The following is a 22,703-nucleotide window of genomic DNA, read 5'->3' as shown; positions in this document are numbered from 1 at the left end:
GCCTCCAAAGTGCTAAGATTACAGGTGTGAGCCACTATGCCTGGCCCCTCAATGATTTTTAACAGCATGTGGGACTGAGATTGGACCAAGATTAATTGAACAGCAATTCCATATTAATTTCTATACTACAACGTTGAAATTTATGCAGATTTCATCAAGTTGAGTTGAAGTTTAACTTTGCAATATTTGGGGGCAGTGGGTGGACTGGGGAGATTTATTAAGGGAGTGACTAGTGTCAGGGAGACTGTGTAAGGGGACCTATCAGTCAACCAATAGGATGTGGATATCAAGAGATTTATTTTAAGGAATTGGCTGTGTGGTTTGGGGGGTTGGCGAGTCTGAAACTGGTGCGGTAGGCTCGAAGGCTGGAAACTGAGGCAGCAGTAAGTAGATGCTGCAGTCCTGAGGTGGAATTTCTTTGTTTCCAGGAAACCTTGGTTTTTGCTCTTAATGCCCTCAACTAATTGGGCGAGGCCCACCCGCATTATGAAGGGTAATCTCCTTGACTTAGAGTCAACTGATTATAGATGTTAACCACAGCTGCAAAATACCTTTGGGGCAACACTTAGATCCATGTTGGATTAAATCACTGGGTATTCTAGCCTAGCCAAGTTGACATAGAAAACTAAAACTAACCATCACACCAGGACTGCCAGGTGGTAGGAAGTACATTAGACTGAGGTTAGGACACCCAAGTCTTAGACCCTCTCTCTGTTACTAGCCCACAGCCACTGTGACTGCCATTCATTTTGCAACAAGCCTTTTAAAAATTCATGCCCCCTACCCAGCAGGATGAAATGTATTGAGCAAACAAAAATGAATTTTTCTATCCTGGAAAAGCCCACCATCGGTTAAAGGTAGACAGACCCCAGCCAGCTAGGCCGCAGTGGGAGAAGCGAAGGAACCACCCATTTCCCACAGTCCAGGGCCCATGGCAGTCCTCAAGAGTGAGACCACAGCTGGGGTGCCACCACTTTGCAAGTGACTGTTACTGGTCATATTTTTAGAACTTTCTAGCCACAGCATTCAAGTATGCAAGGCAGCTTTGTTGTCTGGTCATCTCTCCACTGATGGAAAGCTGTAGGATCTTATTTCTTCAAAAAATTCTGTAATTTGGCTGGGCGCAGTGGCTCACACCTGTAATCCCAGCACTTTGGGAGGCCGAGGCGGGTGGATCACCTGAGGCTGGGAGTTCGAGACTAGCCTGACCAACATGGAGAAACCCCCTCTCTACTAAAAATACAAAATTAGCCTGGCGTGGTAGCACATACCTGTAATCCCAGCTACTCTGGAGGCTGAGGCAGGAGAATCGCTTGAACCTGGGAGGCAGAGGTTGCAGTGAGTGGAGATCGTGCCATTGCACTCCAGCCTGGGCAACAAGAGTGAAATTCTGTCTCGAAAAAAAAAATTCTGTAATTTAGGTGCTGAATTCAGGCGGGGTTTTATTCAGGACAGATAATCAATGGAGCCCTTAAAAGGCAGGTTGGGCTAGGCACGGTGGCTCACGCCCGTAATCCCAGCACTTTGGAAGGCAGAGGCGGGAGGGTTGCTTGAACCCAGCAATTCGAAGCCAGCCTGGGCAACATAGCCAGGCCCCATCTCTACAGAAAATTACCTGGGCGGTGGTGTAGTCCCAGCTACTCGGGAGGCTGACTTGGGGGGATGGCTTGAGCCCCGGAAGTCGAGGCTGCAGTAGGACGTGTTCCCGCCACTGCACTCCAGGCCCGCCTTCCGGCGCTCAGATGAGCACAGGGTTCGCAGAGTGAACTAGGTGCAGTCTGTTAGGAGGCTTGGGGCCAGGGGTGGGGGGTGGGGGCAGTTTTGCCTTTGCCCCAGGCTCTGCCTGGGAGGGAAGAGTCCTTGTTGCCGCCACCCACTTCTGTTTGTGTTTTGCGTTTTGCAGGGGCGGATGTCCACGCGAGGGACCCCCGCCGTGGGATGTCACCGCAGGAGTGGGCCACTTACACGGGCCGCGTGGATGCCGTCCGTCTCATGCAGAGGCTGCTGGAGCGCCCCTGCCCGGAGCAGTTCTGGGAGAAGTACCGGCCCGAGCTGCCGCCGCCCCCTGAAGCGGCGCGGAAGCCCGCGGGCTCCAAGAACTGCCTGCAGAGGCTCACAGACTGCGTGCTATCCGTGCTGACGCCGCGCTCCGTGCGGGGCCCGGAGGACGGGGGCGTCCTGGACCACATGGTCCGGATGACCACGAGCCTCTACAGCCCCGCCGTGGCCATCGTGTGCCATACCGTGTGCCCTGAGAGCCCTCCGAGCGTGGGGAAGAGGCGGCTGGCGGTGCAGGAGATCCTGGCGGCGCGGGCTGCACGGGGCCCCCAGGCGCAGGAGGAGGATGAGGTGGGGGGCGCGGGGCAGTACGGGCGGACCGGCCAGGAGGACGCGGACTCCCGGGAGGGCTCCCCAAGAGCCGGCGTCCCGCCCGTCCCGGGGTCCCGGGGCCCTGCCGCGCCCGCCCCGCGGAAGGCCAGCCTCCTGCCCCTGCAGCGCCTGCGGCGGAGAAGCGTGCGGCCCGGCGTGGTGGTGCCCCGGGTCCGAGTCAGCAAGGCGCCCGCGCCCACCTTCCAGCCCGAGCGGCCGGCGCGGAAGGGCAGCACCAAGGACAGCGGCCACCTGCAGATCCCCAAGTGGCGGTACAAGGAGGCCAAGGAGGAGAAGAGGAAGGCGGAGGAGGCCGAAAAGAAGCGCCAGGCCGAGGCGCAGAAGGAGAGGCGCACTGCGCCCTGGAAGAAGAGGACGTGAGGGCCCGTGTGCCTGGCGCGGTGTCCGGGGCCGGGGCGAGGCCGCAGGGCTGGGCGCGGAGAAGGAGGCGGCCCCGTTGCGCATCGCACCACGGCCGCTCCATGGACCACGGGGCCGCGCGCATTTCCAGGCTGTTTGTCCAGGCTGCTTCCAAGAGAGAGCTAGGGGAGCCACATGGATTCGCCTGTCGCCAGCCCTCCTAGCAATCATTACACCTAGCGGGCACGTTGCCTAAAAGGTTCCCTTTAGAGAACCTCAATTAAGATTTTTTTTTAAAGATCAATTTATCAAAGGGCGTTTTCTGCGTAATTTTGTATTTTTAATCATTATTTATCAAATTTGCAACGTTTTACAAGTGATAGGGCCCCTTATATCCAAGGCAGTTTTAATACACTTGCCTGAAGACCTTTTGTTTAAGATACTGTTTCTAGCAATAAGTATCCATGATACCTGTATGAGTTCACACAGACATCGTGGGATTCTCCCCTTTCTGGCTGTTTGGTCTTTTCTCATCGTGGGTGTAGGTGCACACTGGATGTTCTTAGTCATTAGATTAAGTGATGCCGGATATTTCTATTTGACGGAGGCATTGGCTTGCTGAGCCACATGATCAAGTGAGACAGAGGATCAGATGTTACTGTATCTTTTTAAAACTCTTATCCATATAGTAATATATTGAGGAAAAACATATTGTCAAATTATAAAACAATGGAGCGATAAACATGTATTTATTGCTCGAATTAAACTCATTTTAAGCAAGGGGTTTTAGGTAAACTGGATACGAAATCTTTAACATTAAAAATAGATATGAGAAAAAAACTGTCATTCGATAAAATGGGGCAAATTTAATAATAAATGATTACCAGAAATACAAAATTAAGCCATATGTGCTCTTAAGTAATTCGAATCCAGATATCCTTAAAATGTCAAAAAGATGCAACAAGAGTCAGGAGCCCAGAATGATGCAAATTACAGGAATGGGGAGGAGGTGATTTTTAGAAGAGGTGAGAGAATGGAATGGGGAACAGACTTGTTTTTGGCAAATTCTCCTGGAGTAGACTGGGCAGCCCCCTCCTCCAGGCTCAGTTCCAAAGAGTCCGTTGTGTGGATATTTCTTTTATTTTTCCTTTGAGGACTGCGCTTGGTGTTTAGTTCATCCTTATGCCGACCTCTTAGAATTTCCAAGATGCAGGGCCTTGGGCAGGGCAGGGCATGGGTGTGATTTGCCTTGGGCCACAAGCTCTTGGTGAGAGTCTTATGTCCACACTTTTATCTCCAAAGTGACATGGAGATCACTTTTCTCAGTGATCAAATTTGAATTTATCAAAGGGGGTTTTCTGCATAATTTTGTATTTTTAATCATTATCAGATTTGCAGCATTCTAATTCGGCAGGGCAGGGTATGAAAACTGGAAACTCAGGCTGGAGTTTCTAGTTCTAATGGCTCTCTGGCCATGTGGGTTGTAGAGTGTCTGTCACATATGCACTTTATTTCAGTATTAATTGAAATACTTGGACACGCACGATCACGGGCCTATTTGGAGGCTCTGTACTATGACCCTAATAACCCTATATACATCATGATACATGGTGTCTGTCTCAGGACGCAGGCAGGGCTGGTGCAGGCTTCTCCATACTCCCTTCCACTTGGCACCAGCAGGCATTGAGCAACCAGGGATCTTAAACTGGCCTCTCCAAAAACTCCTTTGAACAGGACTGCAGGCTGCACCCAGGCTAATGGGAGATTGGTGTGATGATGATACAGTGTTTAAGATCAGATTGCAGTGAGTTCCTACTTAATCCCAGAAAGGCACCATGATGAATGCTGCAGGAGACTGGACCCTCTTTGAGAACTGCAGATATTAGTTGACTGTGGATCACCCTCGTGGCCAAGGAGTTGGGATTGGTCATGTCTTCTTCGAGGAGGTGGGGACTGTAACTGACACTGGTTATCTTTGGGGTTGTCTTTCCTGAATCCTTTGGCATGTGGCACCTTCCTGCCACACGTAGATAATTCACGGCATTACCAAGTCACCACGAGCCCCACCCTCACCTCTGTCAACCGAGGACCCAGCCAGGCGGTGCCATGTGGTCTCCCAGGCACGCTTCTCAACACCGGCTACCGGTGCTGTGAAGGTTCTCAAGGCCCTGGTCCGGGGAGCCAAGCCCTGGGAGCGTCCTAAAGCTCCGCAGGCAACTGCACTGCAGCCCGCATTGAGAACCGCGGCTCTAACACAGTGATTGCGAGAGGACACCCATTCTGAGCTCCCACAGAGGGCTCCACCTTCCCAAGAATGTCTAATTGTCATTGGAACAGCCAGGGTCAGGCAGCTTCTGCTCAGACTGACGTGGCATCTGACCCTTGGTGGGTTGCCAGACATTCCTGCCTGTTTACACCATGGGAAGCTGGCACTGGGAATGGTATGGAGCCCTCACTTCTACCCCAAGCCTGGGTGTCTGCTGCCTCCATGTCAAAAATGGACATTTCTGGTCCTGCCCAGCTGCTACCTCACCACAACCCATGCTCAGAATCTCCAGGGATGCGTGGAACAGCAGTGACGGGACAGCAAATGACTGGCAATTTCCCCAGGTCCCACGCTGTTCTGGAGTGGACGTGTTGCGGCCCTGCCCCCGATGTGTTCTAGCCTCATCCAGGTGCACAGGATACTCTGGGTCCAGCACAGGGCTTGTCCAGTGATGCTCCTGGTGTCCACAAAACAGCTCTAGAGATACCTGCATTTTGAAAAGCCTGCTGAGCCAACAAGCTTGGGGCAGGACACGGATTTCTTTGGCAAATCTGCAGGCGAGCTGACCACTTTCCTGGTGAGTGGAAGCTGCCATTACCTGGCCAGTGTTTGCAACTCGAGGGAAAATGACAGCTGCATGGGGGGAAGCCTGACCTCCCAGGGAGCTTTATTGTGGCCTCAGTGGAAAGATTGGATTTTGAAACCTGCCAGACCCAACTGAAAGAAGGGTCATTCCTGACTGAGTTGGAGACTCTCCCCAGTCCCTCTCTCTGGACTCATTCTAGCTGTGGCCTGCCTGTGGACAGCCCTTCCCTTTGGCCCATGCGGCGGTTCCAGGCAGCTCCTGCAGCTGTGCTCATGGCTGCTGGCCCAGAACTTCTCATTTTTGCCATGTGGAAGCAGATTTGCTAGTAGAGGAATTTTCCAAGTCAAGGGAAGTGTTGCCAAGCCTCTTGCCTTGACCTGTGGGGGGCTTTCTGCTCTTGTTTTCTCATTCTCTTTGGAGTGGGCACAGAGGGGACAAGTCGGCCCCCAGTGAGGCTCAGGGAGTGCAGGAGACCAGGGAGGGAAGCCCAGATGATGGGGAAACAGAGCCACCTTGAGGGGGTGTCATGGGGTCAGTGTCGGGGTGATCTGACGGGTCAGTTCATACTTAAGCAACATTATTCTGTTCGTTTCTTTTGGGTAAGGAATTCCTCATGGGAGGTGTGGTCATCTGGTCGTAGAGGTGGACAGAAACACCCCCTCGTCTTCCTGAGCCGTTTGGAAGCCCTTTCCTCTAGCCCTAGGTACTGGTGACACAAGCCCCTCGGTCTCAGGATGTGGACAGGGCTGGGAGGTGCAGGCTTCTTGTCCCATCCCCACTCAGCATCATCGGGTATCTGGTAGTCAGGGGTCTCACAGTGGCCTCTCCAAAAGCCTGGTGTCCTTGGAGAACATTTTTCATTTTGTCTGTTTTCGTTGCTTTGAACAGCTGCATTCACTCACCGAGGGCTCGCCCTCCCTGGATCTGCCATGTGGTTCAGGGAGGAGGGGGCCGATGAGCACCGACCCCTTCTCTTCGCCTGTCAGTGGCCACCACAGTGCCCCCTCTGGCTTTGCCACCACGTTCTCCTGCCCCCGTCACCTTGTCTCTTCTAACTCATTAGCCTTTCCTTCCTTTGCCTGTTTTCTTCTCCCAGCTGGTTAAGTTCTTGATCATCCCTGGCACCACCTACCCTAAGGTCTACCAAGAACAGAAAAGCCAGGGCCTGTGTGGGGCAATGTGTTGTCCCTGCGGGGTTATGGTGGGACCTCCTAGACCCCAGAGTGAATGAATGGGAGGCCTGCCAGTGACTGTGCTGATGGCTTAGAATTCCTACACAGCTGTGCCTCTCCCACCCCGTCCTCTTTGCTCGGAAGGGAGACCTGGTTTGCTCTCCTCCATGACAGCCCAGCCCCTGCTGTGCACAGGGGTGGGGCTCGGGATCCCTCCCTGCACCCTGATGTTTATTAACTGTAGATAGTGAATTTCAAGTTGACAGGTACCTTCTCAGGGATTTATATATAAATATAGTTAGAGGAAAAGTTGAAGTCTATTTTACTACTTTTTAGTGTTTGAGTAAATTATGCTTTAACTGGACAGAGGGAATATTTCTCAGACAATGTCGATGCTGCTGATGACAACTGAGATGCCTGGAGCTCACCCTTGATGGAGACTTCCTTGGTAATTGGAGATCAGGGACTCTGGTGGCAGAAATGGCTTTGGGGTGGGTGTGAAGTTGCTTCAGTCCCTCTGAGTTGCCTCTTGTGGATGGAACGTGTGTATCAACAACAATGAAATGCACCTCCGTGTGCATGGAGGCGGCTGATGAAAATACAGATAGGCCAGTCCTCGCTCTTCCCTCCAGAACCGGCCGCTCCCGGTCTGACGTTGGAGCACGTGAACTAAGAGTGACAATCTTTTCTACTTGCTTCTGTGAATAAAGTGTTCTATAGTCAGCCCAGCACTAAACTCACCAGAAAAGAGGAGGGAACAGCATGGAGCCATTCATCTGGAATTACTCGATGTGCAGAGGCTGCCCCTTGGCCGCACTTGGGAACATCGTGGACATCTTCCTTCCTCTCAGGCTCCTCCTGACAGACTCCTGGCAGCACTGGAGACCTCAGGACTATGGAGATCAGAATTGTAATGGCTTTGTCATCTCAGCGTGGCCACTCCTGAGGCAAGAGGCTCCTCCTGGGAGCAGGAGAGAGAGAGTTCGTGATGTTGGTTGGAAAATAGGATTTATGGATGCAGGAGGGCCGTGCTAGGCCCCTCTGCCCGCTTCTCTCCCTGCTGTTGGCGGTGACCAGGTCTCAGGAGCGGAGACGAGGCTGTTGTGAGTGAAACAGAAGCCCCTGGGGTAGGGCCAGACCCTAGGCCTGAAAAGGATGCAAAGCCTGCTGTTTTCAGGCTGTTGGGAAGAATCGTGGGTACCGAGTGATTATGATGAAATGTGTCCCAGAGAGGAAATGAATGGGACTGAAAAGTGGGTCTGCCACATCCCTGGTAGCCCGCCTGCAAGAGCACTACACTCCCCCCCGCCCCACCGGCCACACTACATGACGTGGGAAGGCTGTCTGTTCATCCTTACCCTGGGGACTCAAGTGTGCTCTGCGGAGTGAGTCACAGCCCTGATGTGCACCCTGCACTACTCTTTCCCCAAGTGCGCTGGAGACGCAGGCTTGCTCATTTCCGTCCTGACACAGCTCGCTGTTCCTGCAGTGGTCAGAGTCCCCCTGTGCTGTGTCAGCTTCTGGACACTATTAGTCTTTCACATGATAAAGCGCGAGCACTTTTTCGCTTTTGCAGTATTTGGGGAAATTCTAACACATTTCCTGGGGATTTGCCCAGGTCCCTCCACCTCCCATGGTGGGTAACTGTGTGGATTCTGCACCTGGCAATCGGCGCTCCCCTTTGGAAACACCTGGGGGCCCTGTTTCTTCCGGCCTGGTCCTTGGTTTCTACCCCAGCCCCTTTCAGCCGGCACCTGCCTGGGACTGCCTGGAGGGCCACGGTCCAGGGAAAGACAGGTGGGACCCTGACCATGACAGATCTTTCTAAAACAATAAAGTCCCATTGATGACAACTGCAGTGGGATGAATGCCATTGCAGCGGTCATGCTGAGAGCTGCCGAGAGCTTACAACAAAAGCAGTTCCGCTCAAGACACTGCTTGCATCTTCCCCTCCATGCCTCTCGGTGCATTTGGAACTTGTTTATGCGCTGGTATAACTCGAGTCAGCTCCTTATTTCTGTGCCCTTGCACTCACAGGTTCCTTCATTAACATTTTAAATAAGTGGCTAAAAAAACTCCTCTGGAGGTTGTTTTTGAAAGAAACAGGAAAAAGAAACACACAGTACCTGGATTGTTTTGACTTATTTTCAAGCGACTCAGCTGAAAGCCGGTGTTGCATACACAATTTCCTCACGCTGACCCAGCCTGACTAAGACTTGATAAAAGGCACAGCCCTTGGCAGCAGGCAGTGCCAACGTGGACAGTGTACACTAAGCTGTGAGTGTGTGCATGGGTGAGCACATGTATGTGTACTCATACATCCAGATGAACTAAAGGGACACTGGGCTTTGTGCTGGCAAAGGTTACGATGCTGCTGTAGCTTGGCTGTGGGCCCCAGGCAGTGTCAGATGGAACCTGCTTTGATGGCGTGTTGTTCAGTATACTCAGTGGGGTCTCACACGGCCCGAGGACCCACTGTGAGCACTCCGCCCGCTGTGGCACAGAACACGGCTGGGGTCATCATAGCCCAGGTCTTTATTGAAAGGCGGCTCATATAGAACCCATTTGGCCAGGTCTGGGCCATCTCTCTGCCTCTGCCCTACCTTGGCTGCCCGGAGGGACCCAGACCCAAGGGGCCCAGGCCCAAGAGGATTCTTTACCCCTGGAAGAGCTCCGCAGGCATTCAGCCTACGGCCCTTGACATTTGGCTGCAGGTTACCGTCAGAATCAACACCTTATCCTGAGGAAGCCCTGGTATTTCCCCAAGTCTGCCTATGTATTAGACACTCTAATCAATGCTAACACAGTTCGGTTTTTGAGGGAACTAGTTTTGTCATAATACTACACCCCTCTATTGTTTTTAAATAGGAAAAAAAACCCACGAAACTTTCCATCAAAACAATGGTCCGTGTTGGCCTGATGCTTTAAGAAGTTTGAGGAGGTAGGTATGGAGGCACCTTAACACCAGTTTTTGAGCAGAAGTTCTAGAAGCTGATTTAGAACTACACAGCTATGGATACACCTGATGAAAACCGCAAAAGGCGATGACAGGCCCAGAAATATGACCAGCAAGCCCGTGAGCCTTTGGGGCATCCGACTGAATTTGAAAATAATACCCCATTCAGATGAACACTAAAAGCCAATGTACTGGAATTCTCTTTGTTCTGCCCGACATTTGGGGGTGTCCAAGGACCTGTGTTTTTAACAAAGATGACTTTATGACCGTTCTAAGGATTGAACAGATTCCTGCACAGGGTGCCAGGTTTCAAGTTAGGTCCTCTTAGTATAAGCTCTCTTTTTTTCTGAATGTAAACCTATTTGCATTGTCATTTCTAATAATCCAGTAGGTTTCTGGATATTGTAAAGATACTGAGTACAGCTATAACTGTGTAAATTTCATAGTGTTTTATTTTGAGGTGAGAGTTTTGCTATAGTTTATAAAAGATATTTTCCTATTCAGACCTCAGGGCTATTTTGGGACCTACAAATAAATGTGATTCCCAGCAGCTTCAATTTTTGATATTCAAAAAGTTAATAATCTTTAAGCTAAATATAATGTGATATTATTCAGAAAAAAATGTTTTTCCCTTTTAACTTCTAACAAATTATGTATCTAATGTTTAAAAACTATGGAAAAAAAGGGATAATGTAAAAATGTGGGAGAATTGTGGCTAAAGAATAAAAAATCACTTGTTAAAACACATTCTTATGGTACAAATGTGTGATATTTAAATAAACTTAAGTGTGTATAAATTAGAGAATGATACAGTGAAACATACCAGGATTTTTCATGTCACTTCTTTTCATTGAAATAGACGTTCACTTTCTTATTGTGACAAACTTTCACTTTATTTTTCAAAGGTAAGGTTTAAAAATTGTGAGTTCCCCACAAATAGTTTGTCACATGTTCAGATGATCTCATTACAATCCGCCTCTTCTCAGAAGAACCCACTGGCAGGTGGGCATCCTTCAGGGATGTTGCCATGAATTTATGTACATACATAAAAACAAGAATATAATTCAGTTTCTGTGTGTTCTTTTACCTAAATGGTACACTGTACAGGTTGTCCATTAGTTTCTTTTCTTTACTTAAAATATGTCCCTAGAGAGCTTTTTAAAGAATTTAAATATTTTCTTTTGACAGCTAAAAAAGTAATACACAAATATGAGAAAAAATGTAAACATTGTACAAAGTTCTCAGATGAAAGTTACTTTACCTTCCCCCAAGACAGTCCCTCAGACCAGCTACTTGTACATCCTTTTAGAAATACCTTTTGAATGCGTTCTTCCCTCCGTACTGTGCAAACAGAACCCGATGGGATATAGAGTCCCATTCACTCACTGTGTTTCGGAAAGGGCATGTTGGTCCCTGCTTTGTTCTTTTTCATTGCTGTGTAGTATTCCTCAGCAGAAGTGCACCATGGTTCATTTAACCATTTTCTCATGGGTGAACTTTTCAAATGGTCCCAGTTTTTATGATTTGCTAGTAATGAAGATCCTTGTACCTACCCAATTGTATACACAAATGGATATCTTTTAAGATAGGAGTGCAGAAGTGAGATCTGCCAGGTTTCAAAGAATATGTGTTTTAATTGCTGTAGTCACTGCCATGGTGCCCTTTGCAAAGCTCTGTGGTGTGTGCAACCACCATCAGGGAGCAAGAGAGGCCCTTTCCCAATAGTTAGAAAATTGTATCTCGTTTTAATTTTCATTTCATTTCATTTTCCCAGTTGTTGATGTGGCTGAACATCTTTTCACCTGTTTTTCAACATTTTAATTTCCTATTTTTACACATTTCTTATTTATATCCATGTCTCATTTGGTGTTTTTTTTTTCTTTCTAAGGATGGGGGTGGTGGGTGGGATTTTATTTATTTTGTTTTTTTTTATTTTTGAGACGGAGTCTCACTCTGCCTCCCAGGCTGGAGTGCAATGGCACAATCTTGGCTCACTTCAACCTCTGCCTCCTGGGTTCAAGCGATTCTCCCGCCTCAGCCTCCTGAGTAGCTGGGATTAGGGGCACTAATTTTTGTATTTTTAGTAGAGACGGGGTTTTGTCATGTTGGCCAGGCTTGTCTCGAACTGCTGATCTCAAGTGATCCGCCCGCCTTGGCCTCCCAAAGTGCTGGGATTACAGGCATAAGCCACCGTACCTGGCCCCTCATTTAGTTATTATTTCACTTTTCGGTGTCATTTTTGCTGGAGGTTGATATGTATTTGGGATCATATTTCATTCATGTGGTGTGCATATTCTCTTATTAAGGTATTTCCTGTAGTGTAGAAGATTTAAATTATGATTTAGTCAAATTTGTCTAACTTTTGTTTGTTTTGGTATTTGCATCCTGTGTTTTTTTTAAGAAGGCCTTTCCTACCCCAAATGAACAATCTTTTTCTTCTATATTTTCTTCTAATGACCTGTAGGTACTTTGCTTTTTTCCTTTTAGCTGAAAGACATGTACATGTATACACAACTCGTTTAGGTTATATTTGATGGGACTGAAAACAACCAGCCCCTATTTATTTGGGAAGCTCCATTTCGAACGTAGGAAATCGGAAGTCTCAATCATTAAATATCATAATCTATGTGATTATTAAGGAAGAGTCTAAGTAGGGAATAAAATTTTACATATGAACCTTTGTCCTAGGGCAAGATTGTTATTGGAGATTATTTGTGCTCATTTGTGAAAGAGCCAATGATGCGTGTGTGTTGGGTGAAACATGATTGAATAGGAAGGTAACACACAAGGGAGGATCCCCATAGGAAATCCAAAGAACTGGGACGGGAAAAGGGAAATGGGGTTGGGGAGGGTTGGGAGAAAGGTGATCTTGTCTCCTTCATCTTCCTGACTGGAGATACTGGGGGAACGGTGTACTAAGTTCTTTCCCGTGGAAGATGGGAGCATCTTCCCGGGGAGCTGGCCTAGTCCAGCTGCCTCGCGGCTGTGTCTGCCCACGCTGGGCTGAAGTGGTCAAGAATGTCCGCTGAGGATTTTGCACATAGCCCCTTGTGCTCCTCCTTCACCAAGGCCCTTTACGTGGTCTTTGCTCCCAGCAGGTCATGCCTGCCATTTTCCTTGATGATGTCCAGGCTGGTTTCCATCCAGGGACATGAAAGGTGGCCCCAAAGCTTCCAGTGTGATGACAACTTTGATGTGCAAATTGCTCAGGCAGAAATTGTCAGCTTGCCAGCCAGGGGCTTCCCAGTCCTGAGGGGTCACTGATCCCCCAGCAGTGTGGCCTGGGCAGGGGTGGAGAAGGGGTGACAGCCCCCGGGCAGGACGGCCACCACCGCCATCCCCCTCACATCGCCTGTACTTCCAGCCTTATGCTGCCTAAGCCCTTTACTGCTTTCCCTTAAAAAGCCAACAGAAACCTAGCAAAAGGTTAATAGGTTCTTTTGGCTAGAAATAATTAAAATACATCAATCCAACTCAAAAGCACCTTGATATTCCAAAAGCGGTATTTTAAAAACCAATCAAGAAATTGGTCAGCTGCAAGGAAAAGACTTCACCTTTTTATTAGCTCTTATGTAAGAAAGAAGCCTTATTCATCCCTACAGCCTAGGTGAGAAGCTAGACTAGGAGGCCCCTGTCTAGGCCAAGGGAGACAGGAGGGTTCAGGTGCACGGACTGTGCGGGGAAGCCGGTACCCTGTACTGAAAAAGCTGTGGAATGTCCTCACTCCCAGTGCAAGGGGGTACTTGGGGAAGCCACCCTCCAGCCTGGGCTAAAGATGGCCGGTCTGTGTCCTGCAAAAAGGGCCTGCCTTGGTGTCAGCCCTGGGCACCCCAATGCCCCTTCATCCCTTGTCGGGGGCCCTGACCTGCTTATAGGCCAGGGTGATCATTTGAAGGGATGACAAGTCCTGCCTCGCCAAGCCCCATCTGAAAGGGCCTCCCAGGTGCACGTGAGCGTCTCCTGGCTTGATTTAAGCCCACAATGTCTGTTGGAGCATGAGAGGCGGCAGGTAGGGGTGGTAGAGCCACGGCCACCTGCGCTTCCTCCCCCTGTTTTGCAGGTGCTGCCCCTGAGTGTCTCCTCTGCGTGCTCAGCCCCAGGCTGTGTTCCTCTAACTCTACACGCTGGTCCTCATCGTGGACTCAGGGCCAGGTGGCCCTTGAGACATTGCGGCAACTCTCATTTTCTCAGTGATGAACCGCAGTTACCTGCACCATGGCTCTCCATGGGCGGTCCCCGGACCAGTAACATCAGCACCACCTGGAAAATTGTCAGAAATGCAGGTTCTCCAGCCCCACCTGTATGCCTTTCTTCAAGTTGCCTTAGCCAATTACCGCAAACGTGGATAGCTGGAAACAAATGTATTCTCTCAAAGCTTTGGAGGCCAGAAGTTCAAGGTCACGCGATGTTGTCAGGGCCGCGCGCCCCATGAAGGCTCTGTGGGAATTCCCTCCCACCTCCTCCAGCCTGTGGCGGCTGCTGGCGACCCTTGGTATTCCGTGGAGAGGGCCTCCAGTCTCTGTCTCTGTCATCACGAGGCCATCGTCTATGTGTGTGTGTCCAAATGTTCCTCTTCCTATAAGACCACCAGCCATTGGCTCATCGCTACCCTCATCCAGTGCAACCTCATCCTAACTTGCTTGTATGGACAGAGACCCTATTTCCAAATAAGGTCACATTCACAGGGACATGGGTTAGAACTTGAACATATTTTGGGGGGGACACAATTAAACCCACACCACTACCACAGACTATTGAATAAGGATGCTGAGAGCCTGGGAGGGCCCTCATCCCACCACCCCGGCCAGCTGCAAATCTGATGGTAACTTCTCCATCTGCGTGAGGGAGAGACTTCCACCCCGGGGCATCGGGATGGCTGCGCACCCAACACCTGACACTGGACACACTATCAACAGTGGTGTATTCACCACATGCACTCACAGCCCAGGAGGAGGCCACTGCCTGCCACACAGACCACAGGGGGAACAGTGTGAACAACCAGGACCTGGGAGAGAGGCAGGCTCCGTGGTATCGAGAAGATGGGGTGTCCCCACTCCATCTCCATAGGAAGATACAATCGGCTCGTTAGGAACATTGCAGGGGCTGGTGGGCCATGGAAGCCGCTCTGCAGGGGTAGCAGGACTGCGTCTGGTCCAGCGACAGGAGGGCAAGTTGGTTGGGGGCCGTATCCATGGCAGCAGAGCAGGACAGGGCTGCATCTGGTCCTGTAACAGGAGGGCAGGTTGGCTGGGGGCCGTATCCACGGCAGCAGAGCAGGGAGCACAGCGCGTGGTTGGACCACTCCATTCTCTCCTGGGTTCACCCAGTGTCAGGAGCAAAAAATCTTGAATTTTAATTTCAGGCTTTATATTGTATTATTTGTAAAACAGACCTCAAATCCTTCACCCATTCTCTGCTACCAGCCTAGCCTGAGCTACCATCACACCTCCCAGACAACGGCCTCATTCCACGTTCGTTCCCCGCAAATCCATCCTTCCCTTAATGGGCAGAAGGATCTGTTGAGAGTATGGATGAGATCCTGCCACTGTCCTGCTCAAAACCTGCCAGCAGTCTTTGGTTGCACCTAGAAAAACCACCCAGCCCCTGTCCCACGGCCTGGAGGCCCATGGGGTGTGGCCCTATCTGCTGTTCCTCTTCCTGCTTTCCCTGCTCAGCCTTCAGCCCAGTGTCATTGCTCAGGTCCTTGCCGGGCCCCCAGCTAAATTTAGCTCCCCTTGGGGTGCACTGCCCCCCGTCACCCTCCTCTTTCCTTTATGGCATTTTCTATACTCTTCTGCTTGGTGTCCATTCCCCGTGATGTGTCTGTCCCAGCACCTAAACTGGGCTTGGCCCACGGGAGTTGCTCCCTGGTATTGGTGAGCTGACAGAGAGGAGGGCCGGGGCTACTTTTTGACTTGGGCCTTGCGACTGAGTGGGGACCATGAGCAGAGCACAGCTCTCCACCCCAGGGCAGCAGCCTGGACCTCGGAGTCACGGCATGGCCTGTGGGTCAACCCTGCCCGCCTTGGCTGTGGGGCATGGGCATGTTATTTAATTTCCCATGCCCAGGGTCCTCATTTGTAAAGTGGGGATTGTAGGGTTTGCATAACAATTTAATTAAATGACAGAAATTCTACTCAGATCTTTAACGAGTCTGCTGCAGAGTTGGAGGCCACTAAAAGGTAGTTTCCTGCCTTCCTCTGTCCTGCTTCAAACTAAATAACAGATGACTACAAAATCCAGGACCGCCCAGGGTCATCTTCCAGAGGGCCAGTCACTGAGGCTGCAGGTGAGGGAGTTTTAACCCTCCCCCCAGCCCCTGTCTCCCACACCCACTGGCTCACTTTCCATCAGCTCTAAAAGTTTCTTGACTATCCAGGGGCCACAGCTGCGGCTGCCTGGGCTTTTCCATTCCTGAGACTAAAAGAATGTTCACAGCTGCAACCTGCACCAAACCCACCCAGTGACCCCAGATGAAAGCCCCCTGCACCCCATAGAGAGGCAGAAGCAGAGAGAGGGCCTCCAGTCACTCCGTGCTCCAGGGTCCAGGGCCCAGCTGGGGTTTCCGGCTCCCCTGTTGGCACCTGTTCCCCTCTGCGTCTCCGGCAATGACTCATTCCCAGGGACAGAGCTGCCTTCCCGGGGGATGAGCAGGAGCTGGAGGAAGCCAGAAGCGAGGCTGGGGGCAGTGGTCCGCCTCCTCACCCCTTGTGCCCAGGGGTCAGAAAAGTGACCTGCCACCAGCGGCCGCCTATTGGCATGTGGGAGGTGGCTGTCCTCCCAAATGCTGCAGGACATTGCTGATTAGGCTGCTTCGATGTGGGCGTTGTTTGACTAGGGGCATATTAAATGGCAATGGAAACCAGCGAAATCAGCCCTCCAGGAGACAGCAACGCGGAAAGTACCTGCTCCATTAGGCTCAGCCTGGCTCTTCTCCCAGAAAAGCAGACTGGATGAAGGCACTGGGCCAGCTTAATGAAACCCAGCAGCAGTCCACGTATTCTTTTTTTTCTTTCATTTATTTAATTAAAAAGCTAAAATATATATTTAAAAATAACTTTAAAACTACTGAAAGCACCTGTGCAAAGGTGGGGGAAAGTCAATTTGAGTAACCAGGAAAGCCACAAAAGGACCCACTGCCCTGTGTATTTTTGTAATTTTTGCTCCTATCTCTGCAAGTAATAACTCAAACATTGCGATCACATGCAACTAAGGTAAAATGAGGTAAACTGCTCTGCAGTGAGTTCTTCTACTCAGAAGGCAGTAGGCGATCATGCTGGAAGTCACATGATCAAGGCTGCATCTCCCATCATCCCTCTGGGCAGTGATATGGGATAGTGGGTCTCTTTGAGGACTTCCAAGCCTGAGCGGGGGATGGACAACATATGATTCATTGCTGGCTTGGATCCATGTCTGTGGTCAGCTTCACATAATTGGATGGGAAGAGCCCCACTTGTCCATTGACTTCTCCTTTCCACCAGTCAGGGTCCTCCTTGTTGAGGATGTTGATGATCTGGCCCTTGTTGAAGGCCAGCTCATCATCACTCTGCGCGGTGTAGTCGTACATCCCAATCACCTGGCACACTGCCGCTAACGCTGTTGACTTAGGTGGCTCTTTGGAGTGATTTTGCTCGTCCCAGGGCTTAGAAGCTTTACATAATTAGCTGGGAACCAGCCTATCTGGCACTTTTTCCCACGTGCTTGCAGCTCTCCTTCCCACCATCCACCTGGGTTCTTTTTTCAGATCAAAATCAGCTGACCAGGGGCGAGAGTGAGCTGCTCGGGGCCGGTGGCGGTGTATGAGGAAATAACCTGGGCAATTTCAGGTTTTTTTCCTAAACTCCCTGATTTCCCCAGCAGTTCTGGAGCCCTCTGAATCTTTAAGCCTCACATAGTTAGAAGGGAAGACTCCAGCCTTGTCGCCCACTGTTCCTGTCCACCAGTCACCATCTTCTTGGTAACCAAAATCACATCTCCTTGCTGAAAGGTTAAATCTCCTTGCTCAGAACTCTGGTAAGTGTACATGGCAATAAATTCTTCTCCCGAAATGACTGGCTTAGCAGTCCACGTATTCTAGGCTGTGTGAGAAGGGGGCTTCAGGGGCAGAGACGGGGTTCCACCCCTGGCTACACAGTTTCTCCAGCCTTGGATGCATACTCTCTGTGTGACTCTGACAGTGTTTGTTACGTCCCAGAGAAGAGCAAACTTCTGAATTCGCTGCACACCCTGCCTGGGCCAGTCCTGGACAGAACGATGCTGGGGGCCACTCTGAGCACAGACTCTGTGCCCATCACCTTGACTGACAGTCCTCAGGGGTTCTCCATCTCTTCTCTGCCTCCACACCCTCCCAGTGATCAGGAACAGTTCCCCAACCTCCCCCACCCCCCAGCAATTCTTGATGGAAGGTAGATCAGCATAATACAGCCTGCAGTGGGGTGTGTTTTAAAGCAGGGGCGCCAACCCCCGGGCTAAGGCCTGGTGCTGGCCAAGGCCACACAGCAGGAGGTGAGTGGTGGGTGGGTGAGCGTTACCGCCTGGGCTCTGCCTCCTGTCAGATCAGCAGTGGCATTAGACTCTCGTGGCAGCTTGAACCCTATTGTGAACTGCGCATGCGAGGGATCTAGGTCTCGCACTCCTTATGAGAATCTAGTACCTGCCTGATGATCTAAGGGGGAAGGAACAGTTTCATTCTGAAACCATCTGCTGCCCCCTCTCCGGCCACCCATCCGACCCCAGTCATTGGAAAAATTGTCTTTCACGAAACCAGTTCCTGGTGCTGAAAAGGTTGGGGACTCCTGTTTAAAATCCTTCTGAATTCTCACACCTTCCATTATAGGTCTTCCTCCAGGAGAATCAGACCACAGCTCTTTGCCCCAGGCCCTGTGTGAGCCCCGGCTCTGGTGTGTGGCCTTCCAGCAGGTGAAGAGATGCCCTCGCTCCTTGCCCCTAGGGCCATGCTGTCATCATGGTCTGGAAGACCCCGTGGTGTCCTCAGTACCAGCAACAGCGTCCCAGACCATCTGGGCCCAAATCTTTCCAATCCTGGTAAGAATAATCGGGAACCCCAGGAGAAGCCCCCCGCTTCTCTCAGAGCCTAGAGTGAGGCGTGGCGAAGAGGCCTGGTCTGGGGCCCTCTGAGAGGAGGGGACCCCTCTGGGGTGGATGGTGTCCCAAATCTGCTCTCCCACCATCCAGCCACTTGGAACTAGGAGAAAAGCTAGGGCGACAGGAAACATGGGCCTTCTGTGAAACAATGGAGCCTCTCCTCTCGGCCCCTTTACCCTGCAGGTGGCACCCAACTGCAGCCTGTGCTGGCATCCTCAGGGCTAGAGCTCTAGCAAGCATGGCCTGCTGCTGCCTCTAGAGACTGCAGAACACAGCCAATAGATGATTTCATTATGTCCAGGTTCTTTTCTCATCTCCAAGCGAGGAAAAATCATGCCGCTTTTGTAAGGAAATTACGGACACATGGGAAGCTTCAGAAAATCAGGGCTGAGAAAGGCATGTGACAACCTGCTCAGACACGGCCCACTGCCCCTGTATTTCTGACCAATGAAACAGTACGCAAGGGGGTCTTATTTGAGACTCCCTGCCCAGACTGAGCACAGAGAGTGGCATGCTCCTGACCCTTGGGCAGCATCTGCTCCCCCAAGAGAAGGGCCTTGGCCAGAGGCAGCTGCATAAAGAAATGGGGCTGAGGTGGCTATGGAGCCATTTGATGCCTGTGTCTGCATCTGTTTCCCAAAAAGGTTATGGGTGCACTAGGCACCCAGACTGTGAGGTTTCAGGAAATAGTTTCCAAGTCTGCCCTCACTTCTGACAGCAGCTGCAAGCTTGGAGGGTTCCCCAAGCTACCTCCTGCATTAAGAGTTTGCTAACAGGATTCACAGAACTCAGTGAAAGCTATTATACTCATTGAATACAGGGCAAGGGCACTGACAGAAATGAGCCAAAGGCAGAGAAGCATGGGGCGTCAGGGAGGATCTGAAATGTGAAACTTCCCACTGTCCTAAGGATGTGTCACCCTCCTGCCATTGATGTGTGACAAATGCATGGAGAATTGTCAACCAAGGAAGCTTGCCAGAGCTTCAGTGTGAAGAATTTGTATTGGGGCCTCACTACATAAGCATGAAAGAACGATTGATTGATGGATCACATGCGTAATTGAAATCAGGCACCAAGGCCACTGATATTGTGTAACTCAAAGCCACCATGGTTGGTCTTTCCTGCATGGCCAGCTCTTATCCTGAGACTGTCAGATGTGGCTGGCTCTATGCTAAGGTTCCATGTGGCCAGCCTTTGCCACCAACAAAGACACTCCTATCAGGTATGCCATCAGTCACCTCCTAGAGCTGAGGGAAATGGCCAGAACCCCTCTGTGGGCAAGGCCGCATTTTTTCCTATGTACCTGGCTCCAGGCTGCACTGGTAACAAATCCCATGAGGCCCACTGACATCCATGCAGACATACTTGATACTGGGTCTGATTGTATCCCAGGGTCATGCCGTGAGAACAGACACAGAGAAAATGGCAGAACCCGGCTTCCACAGCCAGTGATGCAGAGCTTACCAAACGAAGGTTAAAGAGGAGGTGAAGGATGAGTCAGTTACAACAGGCCCCACCCAAGGGGACAACTCCACCAACCCCCCTGCGGGGCACCCATGCTCCCTCTGGGGCCTCAGCCTTGACTTTTAGTCTCTGTATGTTTTCTTCCCTCCTTTGCCCCACACATCCTTGGAGATCCTTTCTATTGTCCACAACTTGAATGCTGACTTAGCACAATTGAACCAGTAGTTGGCTAGGTGGGTTATTTTCTGTTGCCCCAGTGTGCTCTGTCTTGAAAGTGGGTTCTGCTCTATTTTTTTGGAGACAGAGTCTGGCTCTGTTGCTCAGGCTGGAGTGCAGTGGTGGGGATCTTGGCTCACTGCAGCCTCAACCTCCCAGGCTCAAGTGATCCTCCCATCTCAGCCACCCAAGTAGCTGGGACTACAGGTGTGTGCTACCATGCCTGATTAGTTTTTGCATTTTTTGTAGAGATGGGGTTTCATCATGTTTCCCAGGCTGCTCTTGAATGTCTGGGCTCAGCTGATCCTCCCACCTTGGCCTCCCAAAGTGCTAGGATTACAGGTGTGAGCCACACGTCTTGTCGGCCTCTGTTCTTCTGAGCTCATGGTTTCACAGGGGAGCTACTGAAAGGTATTGAAGAGTAATGTCTCTTCCTTTGTTCAAGGTTCTGGAAAACCCATTCTGGCTTGGCCATTGTGAGCATATGTACCAGGTTAGGTTTACCTGCACATAACAGAAAACCCAGTAACCATCATTGTCACTGTCATTGTCATCATGATCATGATCATGGCCTATACTTATAAAAGTGCCTACCATAGTAGAACCCCAAGAGTTAGAGGAACAGTTAGGTCCTCTAATTGCAAGTCACGTAAACACGCCATAACATAGAGACCATTTCATGCTCGTTTTACAGATGGGGAAACAGATACAGAGAGGTCAAGTAACCTATCCAAGGTCTTGATACTAGTGAGTGAAGGTGCTGAGATATAATCCAGGGTGTTCAGCCTCAAAATCTGTACTCCAAACTTTTCTGTTACAACCAAGAAAATAGTGGCTTAAATACTTAAGGGTTTATGTCTCCATAAACAAAGTCCAGAGAGGCAGGCTGGGGCGATCATGGTGGGGCCACTGTCACCAGGGACCCAGGCTCCTTCTGTTCAGTCATCCTTGGAAGGGGCTGGTATTCCCTCATTGCCTCATGATCTGAAGTAGCTGCTGGAGGACAAGCCATCACACCTGTTTTCCAGGCAGGAGGAAGACGTGAGGGGGAAAAACAGGCAAATCTTCTGGATGAGTCAGCTCCCTTTAAGATACCATCCTTTTATATAGCCTATTAACCAGAACTCAGTCATGAGTCACACTTACTGCTAGGTTGGAAAACGGAGCAGTAGAACTGGGGCAATTGCTGGCATGGATATAACGCAGCTCCAGTCCAAAGACAGAGGGGAGAATGGACACTGGGAAGCAACTTGGCAGCAAAGCCAAGAAAATCAGTTTCTTAATTGTGTTTTCTTTCCTGAAACGTCTCCTGGGGGGCAAGAGGGAAGAGGCCCCATCCCTTTCTCCATCTGATTTTTGGAGCTCTTCATCATTCTAGACCTGCTTGCCCCATAGGACTTTCTCTTACAGTTCCCTGTTCCAGGGCCCCTGAAGACCAGCCCTGCAATGTGTGCATAGGGCGTCCTATTTGGTGCTGAGAGAGACAGGGTCTAGAGCATAGAGTTGGATTTCTGCACAGTGAAAGCAGGACTGAAGTCCGGTCTTTAAAGATTTCCTCCTTTTCATGATATGGCCCACTGTCATTGTCATTGTTATCACTGACAATGATGACATCTCTTCAAGATTAATAGGTTTCAGACTTATAGTGTTACCATCCTGAGAACAGGACCTAGACACCTGTGAGGTTCCAATTATTGACCTAAACGGTTGACAATTGGAGGACCTAGCTGTTCCTCTAACTCTTGGGGTCCTACTTTCACCTGAATGATGGACTGATTGGTTCCATCAATCAAATGTGTGAAAATGACAGTGGAGCTTCCTGCTCTTTAAAAGTTGGTGGTAGAAATCATAGCTGTCATATTGATCTTAGCTTTGCCACCTACTAGCTATATGATTTAAGTATGTTATTTTACCACACTAAGCCTCAGTTTCCTTACCTGTAAAACAGCAATGACGAAAATGTCTACCAGTAGGACATGTGAGCATCTAGCACATAGTAAGTGTCCAATAAATGTGAGGAGGAGGATGATAATGATGATCATGATGGTGGTGATAGTGATGGTGGTGGTGATGGTTATGATCATGGTGGTGGTGGTGATAGTGATGACAAATGGTGGTGGTAATGATGGTGATAATAGCAATGATGGTAATGATGGTGGTAATGATGGTGATAATGATGAAGGTGGTGATGGTGACAGTGATGATGAT

At 50.2% G+C, this 22,703-nt stretch overlaps 1 protein-coding gene across 1 annotated transcript in view; it reads left to right on the top strand.

Moving 5' to 3' along the window:
- Positions 1–10,457, top strand: part of ANKRD33B (ankyrin repeat domain 33B) — a 93,008-nt gene extending 82,551 nt beyond the window's left edge. Inside the window, exon 4 of the mRNA XM_031003459.3 lies at positions 1,904–10,457. Within this exon, the coding sequence (XP_030859319.2) occupies positions 1,904–2,751 (848 nt within the window). The 3' untranslated portion in view covers positions 2,752–10,457. The remainder of the gene's footprint in view (positions 1–1,903) is intronic.
- Positions 10,458–22,703: the final 12,246 nt, after the last annotated feature.

This window comes from Gorilla gorilla, chromosome 19, assembly GCF_029281585.2.
Source record: "Gorilla gorilla gorilla isolate KB3781 chromosome 19, NHGRI_mGorGor1-v2.1_pri, whole genome shotgun sequence".
Taxonomy (NCBI): domain Eukaryota; kingdom Metazoa; phylum Chordata; class Mammalia; order Primates; family Hominidae; genus Gorilla; species Gorilla gorilla.
Note: the sequence above shows the minus strand (reverse complement) of the source record. Positions and strands in the feature narration are given on the sequence as shown.